General features: G+C 42.9%; 3 protein-coding genes and 1 long non-coding RNA gene across 4 annotated transcripts; 1 reads left to right on the forward strand and 3 right to left on the reverse strand.

Annotated features, from left to right (window-relative positions):
* Window positions 1-2,488: 2,488 nt before the first annotated feature.
* Window positions 2,489-5,974, reverse strand: LOC135937613 (putative helicase MOV-10). The gene is made up of 12 exons (XM_065480772.1): window positions 5,822-5,974; window positions 5,694-5,755; window positions 5,186-5,401; window positions 5,043-5,120; window positions 4,767-4,978; window positions 4,456-4,712; window positions 4,169-4,392; window positions 3,847-4,111; window positions 3,468-3,664; window positions 3,309-3,411; window positions 2,997-3,245; window positions 2,489-2,931 (listed from the first exon to the last, which is right to left on the reverse strand). Exons 1-12 carry the CDS (start codon window positions 5,972-5,974, stop codon window positions 2,563-2,565), a joined length of 2,385 nt encoding a protein of 794 aa, XP_065336844.1. The 3' UTR covers window positions 2,489-2,562.
* A 1,157-nt stretch (window positions 5,975-7,131) lies between these two features.
* On the forward strand, window positions 7,132-10,735 carry LOC135936192 (uncharacterized). The gene is made up of 10 exons (XM_065478929.1): window positions 7,132-7,829; window positions 7,922-8,271; window positions 8,334-8,737; window positions 8,801-8,914; window positions 9,138-9,340; window positions 9,398-9,506; window positions 9,569-9,700; window positions 10,088-10,221; window positions 10,283-10,544; window positions 10,597-10,735. Exons 1-10 carry the CDS (start codon window positions 7,642-7,644, stop codon window positions 10,654-10,656), a joined length of 1,956 nt encoding a protein of 651 aa, XP_065335001.1. The 5' UTR covers window positions 7,132-7,641; the 3' UTR covers window positions 10,657-10,735.
* Window positions 10,736-10,804: 69 nt separating this feature from the next.
* On the reverse strand, window positions 10,805-11,418 carry LOC135937869 (uncharacterized). Its single transcript, XR_010574562.1, has 3 exons — window positions 11,350-11,418; window positions 11,076-11,283; window positions 10,805-11,014 (listed from the first exon to the last, which is right to left on the reverse strand). It is a non-coding gene; the product is annotated as an uncharacterized LOC135937869 (long non-coding RNA).
* A 3,889-nt stretch (window positions 11,419-15,307) lies between these two features.
* Window positions 15,308-18,071, reverse strand: LOC135937615 (uncharacterized). Its single transcript, XM_065480773.1, has 4 exons — window positions 17,887-18,071; window positions 17,553-17,810; window positions 16,031-17,490; window positions 15,308-15,787 (listed from the first exon to the last, which is right to left on the reverse strand). Exons 1-4 carry the CDS (start codon window positions 17,894-17,896, stop codon window positions 15,308-15,310), a joined length of 2,208 nt encoding a protein of 735 aa, XP_065336845.1. The 5' UTR covers window positions 17,897-18,071.
* Window positions 18,072-18,197: the final 126 nt, after the last annotated feature.

Below are 18,197 nucleotides of genomic sequence, written 5' to 3' on the forward strand. Positions count from 1 at the left end.
GTTCGTTTATCAAATGAAATTTGATGACGTTAATGCATACTTGAAACACGTAAAAAATTTGTAATATCGCTTGACATTTCTTTTTGTTACCTATTTTGATAATGTGTAATCTTGAATGTGTGTATTTATAAATGGATAGCTTGCATTTTGGAGAAGACTTACATCATGTATGACTATGCCATTAAATAAACAAAGTTAGAATTTGAATTTGAATGGCACTAGAACATTCACCACTAAGAAAGACTTCAGACTCTGAGCCTCGTCCGTTGGGAAACCCTAACGGCTGCAAGAGCTCGAGTCAACCTAGCGCCGGTCCTTCAAGTCAAGATTATCACAGCACACGCAGGGACGAGGTTGACCTCGACGACGTCTCCCATTATACACCGCCGACAAGGGTGGCTCGATCCGAGACACCAAATCGCCTCGCTAGAGGAGGGAAATGACGAGGTACAGTCCACCGAAAGATATTTTCTAACTTCCTTAGTTATGGGAGAGGAACGCCACAAGGAGGAATTATGTCGCCCTTCATTTTTGATGTTGCAATGTATGATCTAGTCCTGAAACTGTCCGGCCACAAGGCAATTAATTATGCTGATGATGAGGTGGTCAGGCTCCTGTGGGCAGCTCTTCCGGACGAGATCATGGCTTTCCTTAATGTTTGTCTTGAGCTGGGATCTTTTCCAATTGCTTGGAAAAATTCTAACTTGAAACTGTTGCACAAGGGAAAGGGCGCGGTTTCTAACGTGAACAGCTACCGCGGGATCAGTCTTTGCTGCTCTCTTTACAATTTGTTGGACCGAGTCATGAATAATCGCCTGTACAGTCGTTTGATTGATCTCATTTCCTCAAACCAGTTCGGATTCGTTAAAGGCAGGTCCACTATACAAGCAGTGCAGCTTTTAGTTGATGAAATTAACTTTGTAGTTTATGAGCAAAAGAACCCATTGTATGCTCTCTTCTTGGACGTTAAGAAGGCATTCGACTCGGTGAGCAGGCATTTTATTTTCGAGGAGTTGGTCGGCACCGGCAGATTCTCCGTCAGTGAGTTGAACTTGCTGGCGGAAATGCTGGATGCCAATTTGCTGACCGTTCGAGAAGGAATTTCTGTATTCGAACCGATCGTCCAGTCAAATGGGGTAAAGCAAGGCGGCAGCATTTCACCTTTCCTTTTCATTTTTGCGCTCTCTGATATCAATTCTCTCTTTGCTAACCTCATAGATTCAAAAACAGTCACGAAGAGACTCACGACGCACTTAAAACCAATATTGTTCAAATTTGGTGTGGGGGTACATTTTAGGTTGGGGAACCCATTAAAAATAGTAGGGGGCCCCATGGGACCCTTTTTGGGGTCCAAAAAAATTGTTTCAAAACAGCACTTTGAGTTGGCAGTATTGAGGTACCACGTGACCTAATGCATGCAACCGATATTAACTGGTCAAAATAACCGGTATAACCGGCTATAACAACCGGTAAAACCGGTCAAATGTACCGGTTTTTACCGGTATATTTAGCCAGTTTTACTGGTAAAAACCGGTTAATATAGTGGTTGATAGGTTGTATCATACCGAGATTAAAATGCTCTAGACTGAATAGTGCTGCCATCTGGTGTGTGGTTAGTGGATTGAAAAGTTTTTGGCGCGCGGGGAAAATCTGTTCTTTTATAAGGTGCTCTGTCTTATTAACAGTTATGGCAATGGTAGGCGAGATTTGTAATTGGAAAAATGCAGCAATAAATTTTTTTAATAATACATAATTGTTTTCTGCTGATGTAAGTGTTGATCGAATGCAATTGTTACATTGGCAAATGGCATCGATCATCTAATTTCCTTGTCATTATTGCCCAATTGATTTGTGTAGTGTCATATATTTTGATCTTAGAGCAACTCTCATGCAGATTTTGATGTGATCAACATCATTTTTTTCATAAAAAATGATATAGATCATAGCGTTAGTCTGTTGTTTAGGCTGTTGTGAGCGTGCAATTGATAAATATTTATACTTTTTGTAATCACAAAGCCATATTGTACGTGATTAATCCTAATTTTCACCTAAATAATCGCCTTGATCCAATTTTATATTGCCTCCTAGCGTTGTAGCGTGTAACCGATGTTTTGTGCGGGTTGCTAGCAATAGTTTACAATAAAGTGTTGCTTTTATATTATTATTATTATCATCTTTATTGACAAACAACCAACAAATTATGGAATGGTTAGAATATGGCTACTTTAATGAAACAAATTCTTTTTTACATTTAAAATAATTTATTCAACCCGTAAAAGAGACAAATTTCAGTCATAAATTATTGTTATAATTTGAGATGTAACATATATTTATTGATGTATTGAAGTCATTTAATAAACAGTGTATTTATTATATTGATTTATGTTTTCTGTCATCCCGTATAATTTCACAACTAGTCACAATATTAAAATTTAATTATAAAGCTAAGCATGTATCAACGGATCCAAAATTGAGATGGTAAATGAGGCACAGTTATGAATATAAATATTACTAATACATGGCACTCGCAAGCTGGCACACAATTAATCACAGAAAGCATAATCAACACTCAAAGTTTGCCACTTGCAGGCTCACACATCTGTCTGCAATTTGGCGCCAGTGGTCTGCGTTCGATCGAAGGTAGTGCTCCTTGGAACCAACAATCAGGACAACCTCTTTACCTCGGCTTAGCATCACATTGGCACGGTTGGGGTGAGACATAAAGCCAAGGAAGGATGGGGCTTCGGGCTGCAAATGCTCGTCGTGTGCCAACTCCCTCTTGATCACCGCAGCTTCAGCTTTCCTTGAGCACACCCCTCCTTTCTCAGCCCGCACAAGGGAGATCACAACAATGTCCCGCTCAAGTCCGAGGATGTCGTCAATTGTCTGGACGGGGATCTTTTGAGGCACCAGTTTGGCAATATCCTCCATCTGAAATCATATAGAAAGTGTTAAAGTCGACTGTTAAATTACCATTAATTGCTCTAATAAATTACCTGACGTCTGTATGGTGTCAAGACGCACACTCTGTTGGCACCAACCCGTGACGAGACCTGCGAAGCAATGGTGGCAACAAGACGAGCTTCGCCAGGGTTGTACAGAGAGGGGTCATATAGACCCCTCTCAGCTGGACTGTGGAAGTCCAGCCAGTACAAGGCCTCGGCCGTGTCCCCCAGGCCGAACGGCTGTAGTGCTTCGCGCAGTTTGCAGCGATCGTCACTTGGTGTTGTGGGCTGGGCTGCCGTCTGAAAATAATTGGAAATAATTAATTGATGGAAAATAAAATATCATAAATTAATTAAACTTACCATTTTGCCACCGTAGAAAATAGAGGAGATTGCTTCCACGATCTTGTAGTGGGAACGGTAATTCTTCGTCAGGTATGTTCCGCAGCCTGGGTGGGGGATGTAGCTGGAAAAAAGAAATTAAATTAGTGTTGAACTTGAATGCCACTATTAAACACTTACTTTGGGCCAATCCAATCTCCAGTATGGGGAAGGAGGTGGAAGATGGTTTTCCCACCATCCAGGGCTGCGTTGATGGGACTCATGCTTCTGGGGGTGAGTTGAAGTGGATCTCCTGCTGCGACTGTTGCGACTGCCTGGCCGTTCATCGTAAGGGCTCCTGCGATGTCAGGGAAGGAAAAGGAACCTGCCTCGTCGAGCTGTGGAGAATCGAGCTGCTTCATTAAATTGTCAATATGAAATATTCGGGGTGGATGAGTGACAGTTGGTTGGCTTAGAAATGGTAAATCAAGTTTTCTCAGATATATATAAGCAGTGGTAACATCCCGTGAAATATTGAAAGATTTTCAATTACCATTAAATATTATTAAATATAACTTACCAATGTGATGAGTGGCGGGCGGTTGTTGGCACCTTCTGATAAGCTGATCCGCGCAATAGAGATTGGGGTGCATATTACGAGCTGGTGTTCCCTCTTGTACTGAACCTTTGATGCTCGCTGGGTCAGGTCCATGGTCTCTTCTGGGCAGTTGGCCAGTTCCCTCTCTGAAGTCAGTCTCACGATGGCGGCCCGGTTGACGTCTCTACGCAGGAGTCTCCTGACTGTCGCGCCAATACCCTTGTTGCTATTTACTACTAGGTGGACGCTGCAAAGATTAAAGAATGAGTAAATATTAATTTGTTTAATGGAGTGCTATACTTACAGGGCATCTGCTGGGTTGTCCTCCATGTGGTGTTTGTAAATTTGGAGCAGCACCTCGTCGAGAACCCTCGTCTTCCCTGTTCCGGGCGGTCCCACCAAAGTGTAAACGTGGTGAAGGCGGCTGTGGGTCAGGATGTTGCAGACGGCTTCCAGCTGCTCATCATTGAGTGGGCCTCCTATCAGCTGTTGTCCGTTGCGCAACCCGTCAATAATCTCTTGCGGTACCTTAATTTAGGAATTTGAAATTAAGTAACAAATTAGGTACAAGAAAAATTGTACAAAATTTACCAGCGGCGATCCCAGTTGTGCTTCTGGTGGACCCCTTCCTGGGAAGAACAGGTGACGCAAGGCTGTCAGTGCGTCTAATGTGGCTGCATAAGGTATCTGGTAGACGATTGTGGCGCTGGTGAATCGAATCTGGCACTTCAGCTGGACACCCCGGGTCATACGGATGAGCCACGACTCGTCAATGGTGGCGTTGTTGAAGCCAATCTTCAACTGCAGAGACGGACTAGTGCTGCTTAGGGCCTTGACGAGCAGTTTGTCTGTGTGGAATAAAAGAATTAATATCATGGTAGAGGTATGGAAATAATTGCTACCTTTGTATGAATTTTTGCCACGTCCTGGCAAAGAGAAGTGTGCCCAGACTCCCACTGCCTCCTGCAGGCATTGGTAGACTGCTGCATCCAAGTCGATGTTGAGGTGAGCAAACCAAAGGTCTTCGTCATCCCGTAAAAGAGTGCATTCGCCTGACACTGCGTCGAGTGCGGTCTGTAGCCACTTATACTCCAAGAGCGGCACTGCAAGGCATCTGTAGAGGGAAATAATTATTTGTTTAGTGAATTGCTTAATATGTAAACTTCATTGATTCTTACCTCTGTAGAGCGTTGTGCTCGTCAAGCTCTCTGTTGACCTGGGGATGCGAGGACCTGAGATAGTCCAGTGCAGCAAGTCTAGGGAAAAGCAGAAGCATTAATTAATAAAAAGGAAAAAATAAGGAGGTTAAGTGTTGACTTACTGGTCTTTTTTTGCCACCGATTTTGCGGACAGCTCAAGCCATGTCTGATGATGGAATTCCAGCTTTGGCAACTCAGGACTTCGTCTTTGCATCTTCAATATTGGCACGTCTACATTTGGGTTGAGTCGAGCACGTGTCCAGTCAATATACTGTTGCTGCCGTTCGCGCATCCTGTCTTTGACGTTTGGGTACGACTCCTGATAGTCCGGCATTGGTCTGGAATATTAAGTAGATGTTGAACACAGATGTAAGGAAGGGGATGTTAATGATAAAATAAATATCTGACATTTTATGAAGGAAAACTGTCACATCCCGTGGATTAAAATTATGCTAGCATTTTTAATAATTGCGGGATGTTTATGATAAAATAAAAATCAGATATTTTAGGAAGGAATTGGCGAGGAATTGATTATGAGTGCTATCAATTTGTCACATCCCGTGGATTAAAATTATTTTAGCATTTAAAATAGAACGGTACATAGTCATGGTATAAAATAATGGTACTTACTGGCCAATCATGAAGTCATTGTATGTGCCCTTCCAAACCGTGTTCAAGCTGCCAACTCTTGTCTGTGTAAAGGATAAAGATACAATTAATGCAAGGAATTAATTTATTATGTTTGTTGTGTGTCTTACCCTGTCGAAACCAGGTAGGCGCTCGTTCGCTTGCCTGCGTCTGTCAATCTTGTTACGTTCTTCCAGGTCATTTCCAGCAAAACCGAGGCAATCTGACCAGTTGAATGCGCGTGAATTGGTGAAGTCGTGTGCCCTTTCCCAATGCCTATCCATTTTGTGTGTGTGTCCTGCAGGCTTGAGGGAAATTACCGAAATTACGTTCAATGTGTGAAGCACGCGATGCACAATAACAATCAGCTGATGAAAGTGAGAGTGAGCAAGGAGGCGGTGTCGCTTGTGATGCATTGAAATTGAAAGTGTGATGCTTTGAAATCGAAAGTGTGATGTTATTGGCTAAAGAGCGGCGCGGTAGGAAATAGGATTTGAAAATTGGCGCGAAATGTGCAGGGGCGGGAAAGAAAAATGGAATAAACAGATCTAAATGAAATAAGTTTGTGCAGCGATAGATCCATCTTTTTCAGTAATTGTTTGCGGTTCCAGATTGCTAGAAAAATCTGATAAATCGGGAAAAGCATGTTTTGACAGTTTTTGGAATTTTTTGGCCGTGATCTATCATCTTTTTGTTAACTTTTCACCATAGATCCATCTGTATTTCTCAAAATTGGCGCTTTAAAAATTGTTGCTAGCCTGGAAAATATTAAAAGAGCTTCCCGCAACACAACTGTTCACCTTTGAACCCATCTGCAGTGGTACAACAATTAATAACGGCAATTTGCAAATTGTTCGGGCAGAGGCGCCCGCACACCGTATGCTTGTCATGCATCTTGTGCGGCAGCAAAAGCAGAATATGGTAATTTTCGGAAATAAGCTGCTTTTTGCTCTGATGAACCGTGCAAAACAAGTGGACGGGTTGTATGTGTGATTAAAAAATTCCAAAACCAAATTTGGGAGCGAAAAGGGCCTGATCGATCCATGCCAAAAACCCATAATTTGATAGATCACGTCTTTTCGACGATTGTTCGCGGTTCCAGATTGCTAGAAAAATCTGATAAATCGGGAAAAGCATGTTTTGACAGTTTTTGGAATTTTTTGGCCGTGATCAATCATCTTTTTGTTAACTTTTCACCATAGATCCATCTGTATTTCTCAAAATTGGCGCTTTAAAAATTGTTGCTAGCCTGGAAAATATTAAAAGAGCTTCCCGCAACACAACTGTTCACCTTTGAACCCATCTGCAGTGGTACAACAATTAATAACGGCAATTTGCAAATTGTTTGGGCAGAGGCGCCCGCACACCGTATGCTTGTCATGCATCTTGTGCGGCAGCAAAAGCAGAATATGGTAATTTTCGGAAATAAGCTGCTTTTTGCTCTGATGAACCGTGCAAAACAAGTGGACGGGTTGTATGTGTGATTAAAAAATTCCAAAACCAAATTTGGGAGCGAAAAGGGCCTGATCGATCCATGCCAAAAACCCATAATTTGATAGATCACGTCTTTTCGACGATTGTTCGCGGTTCCAGATTGCTAGAAAAATCTGATAAATCGCTAGCAGCCTGTAGGATACTTATTAGTAAAAATTTTAAATATGTTGGGTGAAATTTAAGTATTTCATCAAAAATCAAATTTTTGAATCTGTTAAAAGCGCGCCAATTTTTGTTTGATTTGTTATGGCGCGTACCGCATGTGTTCAAGTGTTTTGTTGTTATTGTTTATTGTTGATGCAGCAGCCCGAAGAAAATGAAGCCTCTTGGCTCATTCTGGAAGTATGGTGCAGGTGAAGTTATCAGGATTGTGTCTTTTAAGGTTGAAGAAGAATTCAGAGATGGTGATAGATACCATGGATGTATTTATCGGTAAGTTTTTAGCAGTTTATGGTGCATGATGAGGATGCTGTTAAAAATTACAATTAGGCGGGCTTCGTTCTCTTTACTTGGAGAAATAGCGGATGAGAGGGAACTGTTCCAAACCGATAGATGCTGCGAGGTAGTGGAAAAGGATCTGAGGTGCTGTGTAAGTGTTGCTGCCACACAAGCTGAAGGGGAAGACATATACTTCTGTAGATACAGGTAAAGTGAGATTAAGTTAAAATACGTACAACAAAAGTAATGCAACCCTCACCTTTACGTTCTATAAATTTATTATTAAATATATTTTAAAGGTTGGAAATGAATTACGCATTCAAGCTGCCAGTCGATTTTGTGTCCGGGTTGAAATGCTCCGGTGGAAGGGCGTGGTGGAAAATTGGCAATGCAAAAGTTGTGGCTAGCGGAATTAATGGTCAACCCACAGTGGAGTATTTAGGCATGATGATCTCAAGACACACTTGTGTTGCCGTTGAATGTGAAAAACAAGAGCTGCTCTCAATTATGAGGGTTGAAGGCATCATTCTACCGGAGGGTGTGAAGGCAGGTAGTTCAAGATCTGCTTGTAAAATCAGGCTGAGGGCTGCAGCATTTGAAAGGGATGGAAATGCCAAGGCTGAAAATACGTTAATTCTCACAAATTGTTGTATGTTGCATTGAGAAGATATTTATTAAATTAATTAATATGTATTATAATTCCTTCTGCAGCCCGCATCGTTCCACTGAGTCGTGTTCAGCGCGTTGTGCAGGTCTTCTTTGCTGCAAGCAGGAAGGAAATGATGTTTACTCCAACAACGAGCTTCACAGGCGTTCCATCCTTCTCGTGTTGTGCGGTGAAAGAAGCTGAATCTGGTCGCGTGCAAGAAATTGGTCACCCTGCAAAATATCAAATCATGGCTGCTATTTCAAGTGGCCCTCGCAGACCTCTGCGCTGCCTTGATCTGTTCGCTGGCTGCGGAGGAATGAGTGTCGGGCTTGAAATGAGTTCGCTGACCAGAACCTTGTGGGCAGTGGATTCAAATGAAATAGCCTGCAGCACATTCAAGCGAAATTTTCCACAGGCTAGCGTATATTGCGATTATGTCGAGCATTGGCTGCAGCAAGTGAAAAGAGTATAGAGCTTTCATATCATCATATGCCATTTTTCTCATTATAAAATTCTCTTGTTTTGCCAGTTGGGACAAGGTTTACCACAGCAGGGTGAGGTGGAGGTCATTATCGGCGGTCCTCCATGTCAAGGATTTTCTCAGTGCAACAGGCAGAAGAAAAGCAAGAGAGCATCAATGAATGTTTGTATTTTATTAAATTACGGGATGAGAAATATTTAAAGGATTTTTTTTTAATTCTTGAATCACTATTTTTATTACAATAATAACGTATGTGATCAGAATAATTAGATTTATTTTAATTCTCTAAGATGTAACAAATAGATCCACCTGGTAACCACGTTGCAAAAGAAATAAAAGAATGAGTTATGACAGAAAGATTATTAAAAAATGTGCATTTCTCTAGATCAGCCAGACTGGAATATTCATGGAAGTAGTGAAATTTCTCAAGCCCCGTTTCTTCATCATGGAAAATGTGAAGGAAATTGTTACACATGACAAGGGGAAGCATCTCAGGGAAGCTCTAAAAACCGCTCTGGACCACGGTTACCAGGCGAGGATGATGGTGCTTCTAGCTGATGATTTTGGAGTACCTCAACTTAGGCAGAGGTATATGTGAAGATGAAATAATTATGTGCAAAAATCAGGCGATTATTTATTTTCCAGATTTTTCCTTGTTGGGGCTCTTGGCAATGAAGAACTCCCTGACATCCCGCGGAGAACACACCTGTCTGGAAGGAAGTGCCACAAGCTGCAGTGCGGCAGTTGCCCATTGGTTTCTCGATTGTCACTTGTGAAATACATATTCTAACTATTCTAATGGCTTGATTCTTGCAGGATTTCTCTACTGAAGAGCCTGCAATTTTTGGACCTGTTACTGTCCGGGATGCAATTAGTGACCTGAAGGACTTGGAGACCACACTCGGGGCGAAACCATACCCGCTTGTGCAGTCTGCCTATCAGGCAAAGGTAACTAGAATATCAAATTATGATGTGAACCACTTTTGGTCCCCCCCTGCTACCGGAGTTGCTATATTTTTTAGCGACTGCCGCGCCATTAAATATCATTTATTCGCTCTGCAACAACTTATGGTCCCTCCTATACAACAGCAGTTGCAAATTATTGGCTCAAAGTAACTTCTAAATCTGTTTAAAGATCTCAACTCCGTCTCCAGGAGGGGACCAAGTGTGTTGCTTTTTTAATTTGTGTTATTTTAACCCTGCGGGAGTAACAATATGCGTCTGGAGCACCATAGAAATGTGCCCTACTGAGATCATGTTCAAATTCCCTCCGAGCTTGCAAAATTAATGAAATAAAAGTGTTCATTGTACTTTGAGCAGCAATATGTTTTGCAGATGCGCCGAGGCAGTGATAGAGTTAAACTTCATAGGATGGTAAAACCACTATCTCGAGTAGACCAGGTCAGAATAAGCAAGATCAAGCCTGGAGAGGACTGGTCTGTTTTGCTGACTGAGCCTGCAGATCAATGGTAGGAAATGTGGTTTACTGCTTTCCCAACAGGAATTTAACATTATTGTATCGCTTTTAAGCGGGCTGCAAGGAACAAATCTGGCTCCAAGCATGCTTTCCAGAACAGGGCCACGCAATGGCTGGTGGAAGGGCGCCTATGGACGGCTCGAGTGGAACAAGAAGTTTAAAACTATAATTGCCTCGCAAAATTTGGCATCAAAGAGTGGAACCCTAATTCACCCACAAGTTGACCGGACCATTACGCTGAGGGAAATCGCTCGCGCCCAGTCATTTCCAGACAACTTTGTCTTCAGAGGCACCCCAAGGGCAATTCAGAGGCTGGCAAGTGCATTTATCCACTGTGCGTATTTAAAGATCTAATCTATTTTTTCAGATTGGAAATGCTGTGCCACCCCTACTGGCAGAGTGCATTGGTTTCTCGTTTCAGCAATGAATTACTGCAGGATGGCCAAGTCAGGGATCCTCAACAAGCACTAATGGCTACCCTTCTTCACAGTAGAGTTCAACCCGGGGTGTTTTGAAAGCGTTTGTGAAATCAACAATTGTCAAAAGTTCCCCTTCTTAAAAATTTTTAGAAAGTCAAACCCCAGTTTGGAAACATTATTAAATAAAATATGTGACCAGTGCCATTCTTATCAGAGCTGTTTACTTCCTGCGTTTGTTTTTTCCTGATTTGCCTATCAGTTTGCGGCGGAGATTGCTCTTCAATGATCTGATGGCAGTTATCATTGCATGTCTGCTGCATTTTTCCGGACCAAATCTCAGGCAAAGGTCTTCTTGCTGCAGAGTACCTGAAAATTAAAGGGATAATAGTATGCACTGCTGCGGAAACTGTGTTAAAATTTAAACAACTTATTAAAGTCTGCACTAGCGCGGGGAAGAGTGACATCAATCCATCGCAGCCAACAACTGTGGTGTTCATGATAGCATCTTCTGTGAAGTGGCCAAGTATGATCTTTTTAATAGCCTGGGATGGGGTCTGTGAAGTTTCGGCAGCTTGCACAACGAGGCCCATGTCAATGAAAACTAGCATGTTGTCAGCATAGAAGCTGTCCACCAACTGACACGCAGGAACAATTCATTTTGATAATATTTGCAATACTTTAACAGTGCCATTTCCACTCACCCCGCTTGCAATTGAAACCTCTGAATGGTGGACAAGCTGTGCCTTCCATGCTGATTCCAACAGGCTGTCTGAAATAAATTAACAATACATTTTTATACCTGCATGCGACTGTAAAGTATATTCTTCCTTACCCTTCTCTGCTGTCAAATTTTTAACCTTTGACCTGACCCATTCAATTCTATTGTTCAATTTTTCCAATCTTTCAACATCGGAAATTAGTTTGCTGCGGGCTGATATTTCATCTTGGCAGGCCTCAACATATTTGGATTCATTGTGGAGCACGAATTCTTCCAAAGTTTCTTAGAATGAAATTATTTCATAAGCAAAGAAATTACAATTTATCATTCAAGGAATAGCCACCTGGTGACAAATCTGCGCTACCTGGGATGAACACACTAAAGTCTTTTTGTGAAGTTGACATCCCGCGAAATTTCCTGCTTTTTCTATTATTAATTCAAGTATATGCATTCATTGTTGTTTACTTACAACCTTTCTGGCGTCGTTCTGGTTTTCTTCTATTTTGGGGCGCTGCACGCGCACTTAAAGATTAAAATTTTTTGTTGCAACGCCTCGTTTCAGATTTTGCCGCCACATTTACTTCAAGGCGACTGTTGCCTTCAGTTTGTTTCGATTTGAACATTACAATCATCGCAGTATGAAGCTTCTACTGGAAAATGTGATCACTGGAGTCGAGTTGGAAGTGGAGAGCCAGAGTCTGCAGTGGTTCCCAGCGTCCAGTGCAGTCTGTTCAATTGGCCAAGTTGTTATAGCTTTTGATGAGGGCCGCTTTGTCCCTGGTGTGGTGATTAGCGCTGACGGAGGTTAATATATGATAAATATATTAAATTGAAGCCTTTAGCACTTTCAGTAACAATTTTGAATATTAACCCTGTGCATGACGCATTTTAGGTGAAAGTCACGAGAAACCGGCATGGCTTAAGCACCACTGCTGGGCCAGGTTGCTTATCATGGGCCATCCTGATCCTGGCCTGTCCAAGGGTGTCCTCATGGACTTGAGGATAAGCGCAGGCGACTTTGAGTATCATGGCCAGGCAACTGTTGGTGGTGTTCAGCTTGAGGTTTTCCTAGTTGCATGTGCAGGTAGGTTTTGAAGGAATAAAGAAAAATTGTCTGCGTCAGTGAAAACTGAAATAATCTTATCGTCTTTTCTAGAATCGCATTTGAAACTCCTGCAGCAATTTGGTGCTGCAAGAACTAGGAACGGCCTTGAGCAGCTGAAGATGCGAGCTGAAGAGAATGTCAAGTGGCCTGAGCAAAATCTGCACCCCGGGCTAGTAAGTTTGCTTAAATAAGTTGTCTTTTAATAAGCTTCACTACCAACTTTATTTCATAGCATTTTATTCCAAGGAATATTCCAGACGGGCTGCAGAATGCTCTTGAACAGAGCTGGTCGCGCCTTTACATTATTGAAGAAGACACTGTCCAAGAACACCAGGATAAGAACTCCATGGTAAATCAATGGCTTGATGGCGTACAGCCTTTGACTGAGCAAGAGAGAGGCCGCCTAACAACGGGGTCCGTTGACAACAATGAGCCTTCCAATTATTCATTCAAGGGCAAGGAATCATTCAAGGAAGGAGGCGTTATGGCTGCTGCGCACTTTTGGGCTGGCACTTGTACGGCAATGACTGCAGCAGCCACCTGGAAAAAGCGGTGCATTGCAGTCAATCAAGCAATTGGCCTAGCTCAACTCGAGCTATATCAGGTTGAGGGCAAAGAGGAGGAAATTGTCAACAGCCTTTGTATGATGCTTTTCGTCATATCATGCTAAATTCAATATTTTTTAATTAAATCCCAACAGGGGACCTCGGAAGTTGCCTCACAGACCACCAACAGATTCTGTACACTGACGAGAGTCAGTTAAGTGAAGAAGATGTAAGTGTTGTTCTCGCTGTATAAAATATTAATGACCATGAATTCATGCCACTTTTCAAGCGCATCACATACATCTTTCCGGAAGGCACGTTTTACTTGAGCCGGGCTGCTGTTGAGGATGCGCTTAACAAAGGAAGTAATCCGCAAAATGCTTTCCTTAACTTGATTTTGGCACACTGCCGCCCAGCAGCTCTCCTTGCTTGTAACACAGACAGAGAAGGCAGAAAACAGAACTCGGATCTTCACGCGTTTTCAGAGCCGCTGTTACTCGCTCTGCACCGTATGTTTTTAAATATTTCAAATATTAAAATATATAAATATATATCTTTTTTTTTAACAAAAAAATGTTCCCACGGTCACTCAACTGCCTTTTACTTTTAGATCAGCTCAACAAATATGGAGAAAGGCTTGCAAAGGGTAATTGCGGACCTGCCAATGCTTTGAGGGTTTTACAGTTTGGAGGAGAAAGATTAACACGTGATTATCTGAGGCCTTTCCTTACGCAAGCTAGGAGCAAGTTTCTCCAGCTTGGCAGCCCGACTTAACAGTTGTAATATGTTATGAATAAATTTTGGATTGGAATCTGATTTTGAATTTAGGAACTTTCACTGACTCATCCAGCACAAGTATATTTGTATTACAATAAATTCCTACTCCAAAGTCCCATTTCATTTGATACTAGTTGTTACTCAAATAAAATCTTGAAATAAATTATTTAGCTTTTTAACTTTTTTGCATTTAATTTACTAAACCCCACAATTGCGCAGCATCTTAGCGAAGATTTTCAAAGAAAAAAGAAAAACCAAAAAAGAAAACGGCCAATCAAATGGTTGATATGTTTGAAATGGCTCTGTCATGTGTAATCCTTTACTGCAGGCACACGCTTTGCTCAAACTTTTCCTGGGTTGCTGGAAAGAATAAACATTATAGAGTAGTGTGGGTCGAATTGATCATATAAATGTGGCGGTACCCACCTCACATTTGTCTTGGGTGGTCTGCCCCTCTTCCTTTTTACGGGTGGCTCTTGAGCATTGTCATTTTCCACTCTGGGAGCTCTAGAGAAGAAGGTTATTAAATATTAAAAAATTAAAACTTCGATATAACATTCTCACATCTTGCCTGCCTTCCCTCCTTGGTTATTATTGGCCTGCTTGTTGACCTTCCCTGATGTTTCTGGAGGTGCACCTCCAGAGACCTGCTTTTTCAGGGATGCAGAAGTAGCTGGTCTAGGGTTTTGAAAATGGTCAACTCAGAATGCAAAATAAAACCTTTACTGATTCTCACCTGTTCTTGGCCTTGGATGTGGATGGATCAGCCCGTGTCAATCTTCTGTTGGTACTAGTGACTGGCAGCATTACATCAGGTCCACTCTGGAGCTCGCTTGTCTCAGAGTCGCTGCTGCTGCTGCTGCTGCTGCTAGTACTCGAGCTACTCTTTCTCGCTCTTTTGGGGGCAGCACCTCTCTTCTTAGGACATCTAGGGAAGAGGGTTTTTTAAATATTAACAAACCGCAATATATGCTCACCTCTTAGCTGCCTGTTTCCCTTGCTTTCTATTTGCCTGCTTGCTCAGGCCCCCTGACGTGCTGGGAGGTGCTCTTCCAGAGACCAGCTTTTTCTTGGATGCACTAATGGTTTTCAAAATGTTGAATTAAGCTTGCAAAATTATAAATTCGCTCATTCATCTCACCCGCTCAGAGCCTTGGATGTCGATGGAGTAGCCCTGCTACTCTTAGTCCTGGTAGTATTGTGTGGCTGCATGTCATCAAGGTCACTCAGGAGGGCACTCAACCCGGAATTCTTGCTAACAGTGGAGGAGCATGAGGAGCTTGATGAGTCACGCTTCCTCTGGGAATTCTTTTTTCCACGAATTCCTTCACCAACGCCCTGGACAGCTTCCTGAGGTCCACTGTCAGCGACTTTTTGCATCTGTCTTCCTCGCACAGGTGCATCTCCTCTCCGGGCTGACCGCTTCGGCCTCTCCATCTCCATCAAGACTTCAAGGTCGATTCTTTGGAATGGGGTGTTTCTCATAATATAAAAAATACATTTTCAGGGAATACTCACTCAGGCTCCTCTGGCTCCTTCTCAAAGAGAGGCGCTTCCATTTCAACAGCCTCTTCCAGTGTCTTCCCTTTGTGCTTCCTGAGGTTTTCAACGCCACCCTCAAAGAGTTCTAGGGCGCGCCCCATCATCAGCCCGAATCCTAGACCTGTGGGAAGCTCGTAGTATCTATCATGCACGCTCATTTCGTGGCCCATCAAGAGACAGAGCATTTTCTTTGCTGCATGCGAGAGATTTAATGTCCCCAAATTGGTTGCCAGGGTTGTTCTCAAATATCGGGGTCTCAGCGTGGAAGCATCATGAAGGGCACCATGGAGATCCTTCAGAACCCCATTATGCCTGTTTGAAGTGTTCATGCGATTGCCATGCTGTGTACCAAAGAGGAAGTTGCATTGATGCACTCCAGCCAGTCTCCGAACATCACTGTCCGCGCAGAGTTGGAAATACTCGCGCCACTCAGACTTAATCAGCGACAGTACCTGGAGAAGAAGGAATAACATGGACAGAAATTATTAATTTTGGGTCTTTAAAGCGGTATATAATACTGTATTTGTTATTTTAAAAATATAAAAAATTCATGGTAATTTAGCCCTTAACAGACCAATTTATTCCATTTACTTAAATATATATTTTTTTAATTTTCCTCTATCAATCCACTCGCTTTATTTTTATCAGTGTTGCCTGCTTTGAAAATAAAATTGTCTTCGTTCTACGATACATGCCTTTTTTCCCCCCTTGCCAACAGAGCCAATAATGTCATAATTCTTGGCCATTCCCTGCTGCACCTCGGAGAGAATTTCATTGTGGGTGTTGGCAAAATTGTTCCTCCCATTGTACTCATCAACCGTGATGGCAGCAGCCTCGTTTGTCCTCCGGCCATTGAAGGTGGTAAAGAGCAAGTTTAGGTTTTCTGCTAGCAGCCGGTATTGCTTGGCTGCCTTATTTCTATCCTTTTCTTCTACAGCAGTGCGCAGTAGTGCTGCATGTATCTGGCAACCATTGCTCAAGTAGTCTTTGTACAACTTGAGGTCATCAGGATTCACTCGTGGCTTGTGCAACTTCTCATTTTTCTTCTTCTGAATGGCAGCCCGAGTAGTTGTGTAGGATGTGTAGTGAGCTGATTCCAAGTAAGCATGGATTTCTGTAAACTCCTCGATTGCTTCTTTAATCTTGGCCTGCTCTTCTGGGGTTTCGCCTACACGCTGTGTGGTACGTGCAAGCGCGATCTGCCTGAAAAGTGATGTAAGGGCCATGACATCATTCGGCCGCTTGAACATGGTGGACGCAACACCGCCCCCGGCAATCTTGTGTACCACAGAAATTAGGCGATCCTCTGCATGGATGCTCGCATTTACAGTGGTGCCCTTCCACACTGACCGTCTGGTAAGGTCACGCAGCTCTTTCACTAGTCCCAAGTCCTTGATGTCGGGGTGATCTCTGAAACCGTGATATAGCTGCTGCAGAAGTTTTGCTAGGCGTCGGCCCAGCAAGATGGCATTATTGCCTTGCTCACGCTTGACTGCAATGGTCCTGATGACGGCCTCAACCAGCGGGTCCCCAGAGCACAGAAATTCTGCAAGGCTCTCTCTATTCTTGGCGTGCATCCCGTGCAAGAGCTTACCGACATAGTCAGCATAGTAGGAATCCATTTGACCAGATTTGGACATGGCCATGTGGTTCATTGCTGTGAGATTGACCACCGCAAAATTCTCTGCAGACTCAAGCACTTCTTCAGTGGCAACCTGTTCTGTGTTGGGCTTGCAGTGCTTTGCATGGCTGTATTTGAAGCCCTTCTTTGTAAGAATTGAGTGGCACAACATGCACTCATATCGGATCCCACCGGAGCTGTCTGTTCCTCTCCTGAAAGGGATGATGAAGCCTTTCTTTTCCTTCTCAGCTTGCTCATTGTGTTTCTTATCACCAGCTTTAACAATCTTGTAGATGGCTTTGTTTTGGGCTCCCTTGTCTTGAAGGGCCAGCGCTTCCATTACAAGCTGTTCACCACTGTGTACAAGTCTGATGTGCCTCTGCATGTTTCCATGGGACCATTTAGGGCAGTAGAGGCAATAATGGAGGCTTTTCTTTGGACCCATAGGTAGCAGCTTGAGTGGTGACTTCCGTTGCTTGAAAGGACTGAGAGACACAGGCAAGCCAGCCACCAATACTGGTTTTGTGCACCCCGCTAATGAATAGAAAATTTTAATCTAGTCACAAAACGCTTTCAAACCAATCAAAAACTTTTACCTTGGAACAATTTTCTTTGCTTCACATGCTTCGCACGCTTCCTCATCATCGGGCCGAGAATGTGAAGCGGCTTAGATGTGCTCCCCTCAGGTACACCAATTAGGCACATTCTAACATCCTTGCTCAAATCTTGGCTGAGAGATTTAAGCCGGCACATCATGAAGTCTCTAGCATCAACAGTCTCAACTTCAAGGTCAGGGCATTGGAGCATTTCAGCAAGCAACCCTTGGAGTACATCAATCTCCATGGTGAGATCGCCTGAAAAGTTGAAGTAGGGCATGATTCACTTGACCTGCTGATCATTAAAAAATCAAAAATTAAAACATTGTCTTACACAAAGTCATTTTGGAATATAGGAGATGGCTCTCTTTTTCAGTTGCTAATTGCACAAACTCTGCTAATTCTGGATAAGTCTGTAACCCGGTTGAAGCCGCCTCGGCAACCAGTAGATATGATGGAATCAGCTGGCCAGAGCTGCAATTCCCAATGTAAAATACACGGATAAGTAGTAGAGCTGGTTGGGCGACAACTGAAACAAAGCACGTGATATATTATTTCTGACTGCAAATTCACTCTCGGGCTGACCACTTACCATCCTCTGGCATGGAATTTGCACCTTCTGACTTGCCAGGTGTCAACTCAGCA

The sequence above is a fragment of the Cloeon dipterum genome, chromosome 2 (genome assembly GCF_949628265.1).
Source record: "Cloeon dipterum chromosome 2, ieCloDipt1.1, whole genome shotgun sequence".
NCBI lineage: Eukaryota > Metazoa > Arthropoda > Insecta > Ephemeroptera > Baetidae > Cloeon > Cloeon dipterum.

Excerpts from the sequence above, each read along its gene's own strand:
- LOC135937615 (XM_065480773.1), bottom strand. Across the intron at positions 17,491-17,552 it reads GCAAAGAAAATTGTTCCAAG|CGGGGTGCACAAAACCAGTA; the intron begins GTAAAAGTTTTT and ends TCTATTCATTAG. Across the intron at positions 15,788-16,030 it reads TTGGCAAGGGGGGAAAAAAG|GTACTGTCGCTGATTAAGTC; the intron begins GCATGTATCGTA and ends CTTCTTCTCCAG.
- LOC135936192 (XM_065478929.1), top strand. The coding sequence starts at position 7,642 with ATGATGAGGATGCTGTTAAAAATTACAATTAGGCGGGCTTCGTTCTCT. Across the intron at positions 8,915-9,137 it reads GCAAGAGAGCATCAATGAAT|ATCAGCCAGACTGGAATATT; the intron begins GTTTGTATTTTA and ends GCATTTCTCTAG. Across the intron at positions 9,507-9,568 it reads AGTGCGGCAGTTGCCCATTG|GATTTCTCTACTGAAGAGCC; the intron begins GTTTCTCGATTG and ends TGATTCTTGCAG.
- LOC135937613 (XM_065480772.1), bottom strand. The coding sequence starts at position 5,974 with ATGGATAGGCATTGGGAAAGGGCACACGACTTCACCAATTCACGCGCA. Across the intron at positions 4,393-4,455 it reads CACAACTGGGATCGCCGCTG|GTACCGCAAGAGATTATTGA; the intron begins GTAAATTTTGTA and ends TCCTAAATTAAG. Across the intron at positions 4,112-4,168 it reads GACAACCCAGCAGATGCCCT|CGTCCACCTAGTAGTAAATA; the intron begins GTAAGTATAGCA and ends TAATCTTTGCAG.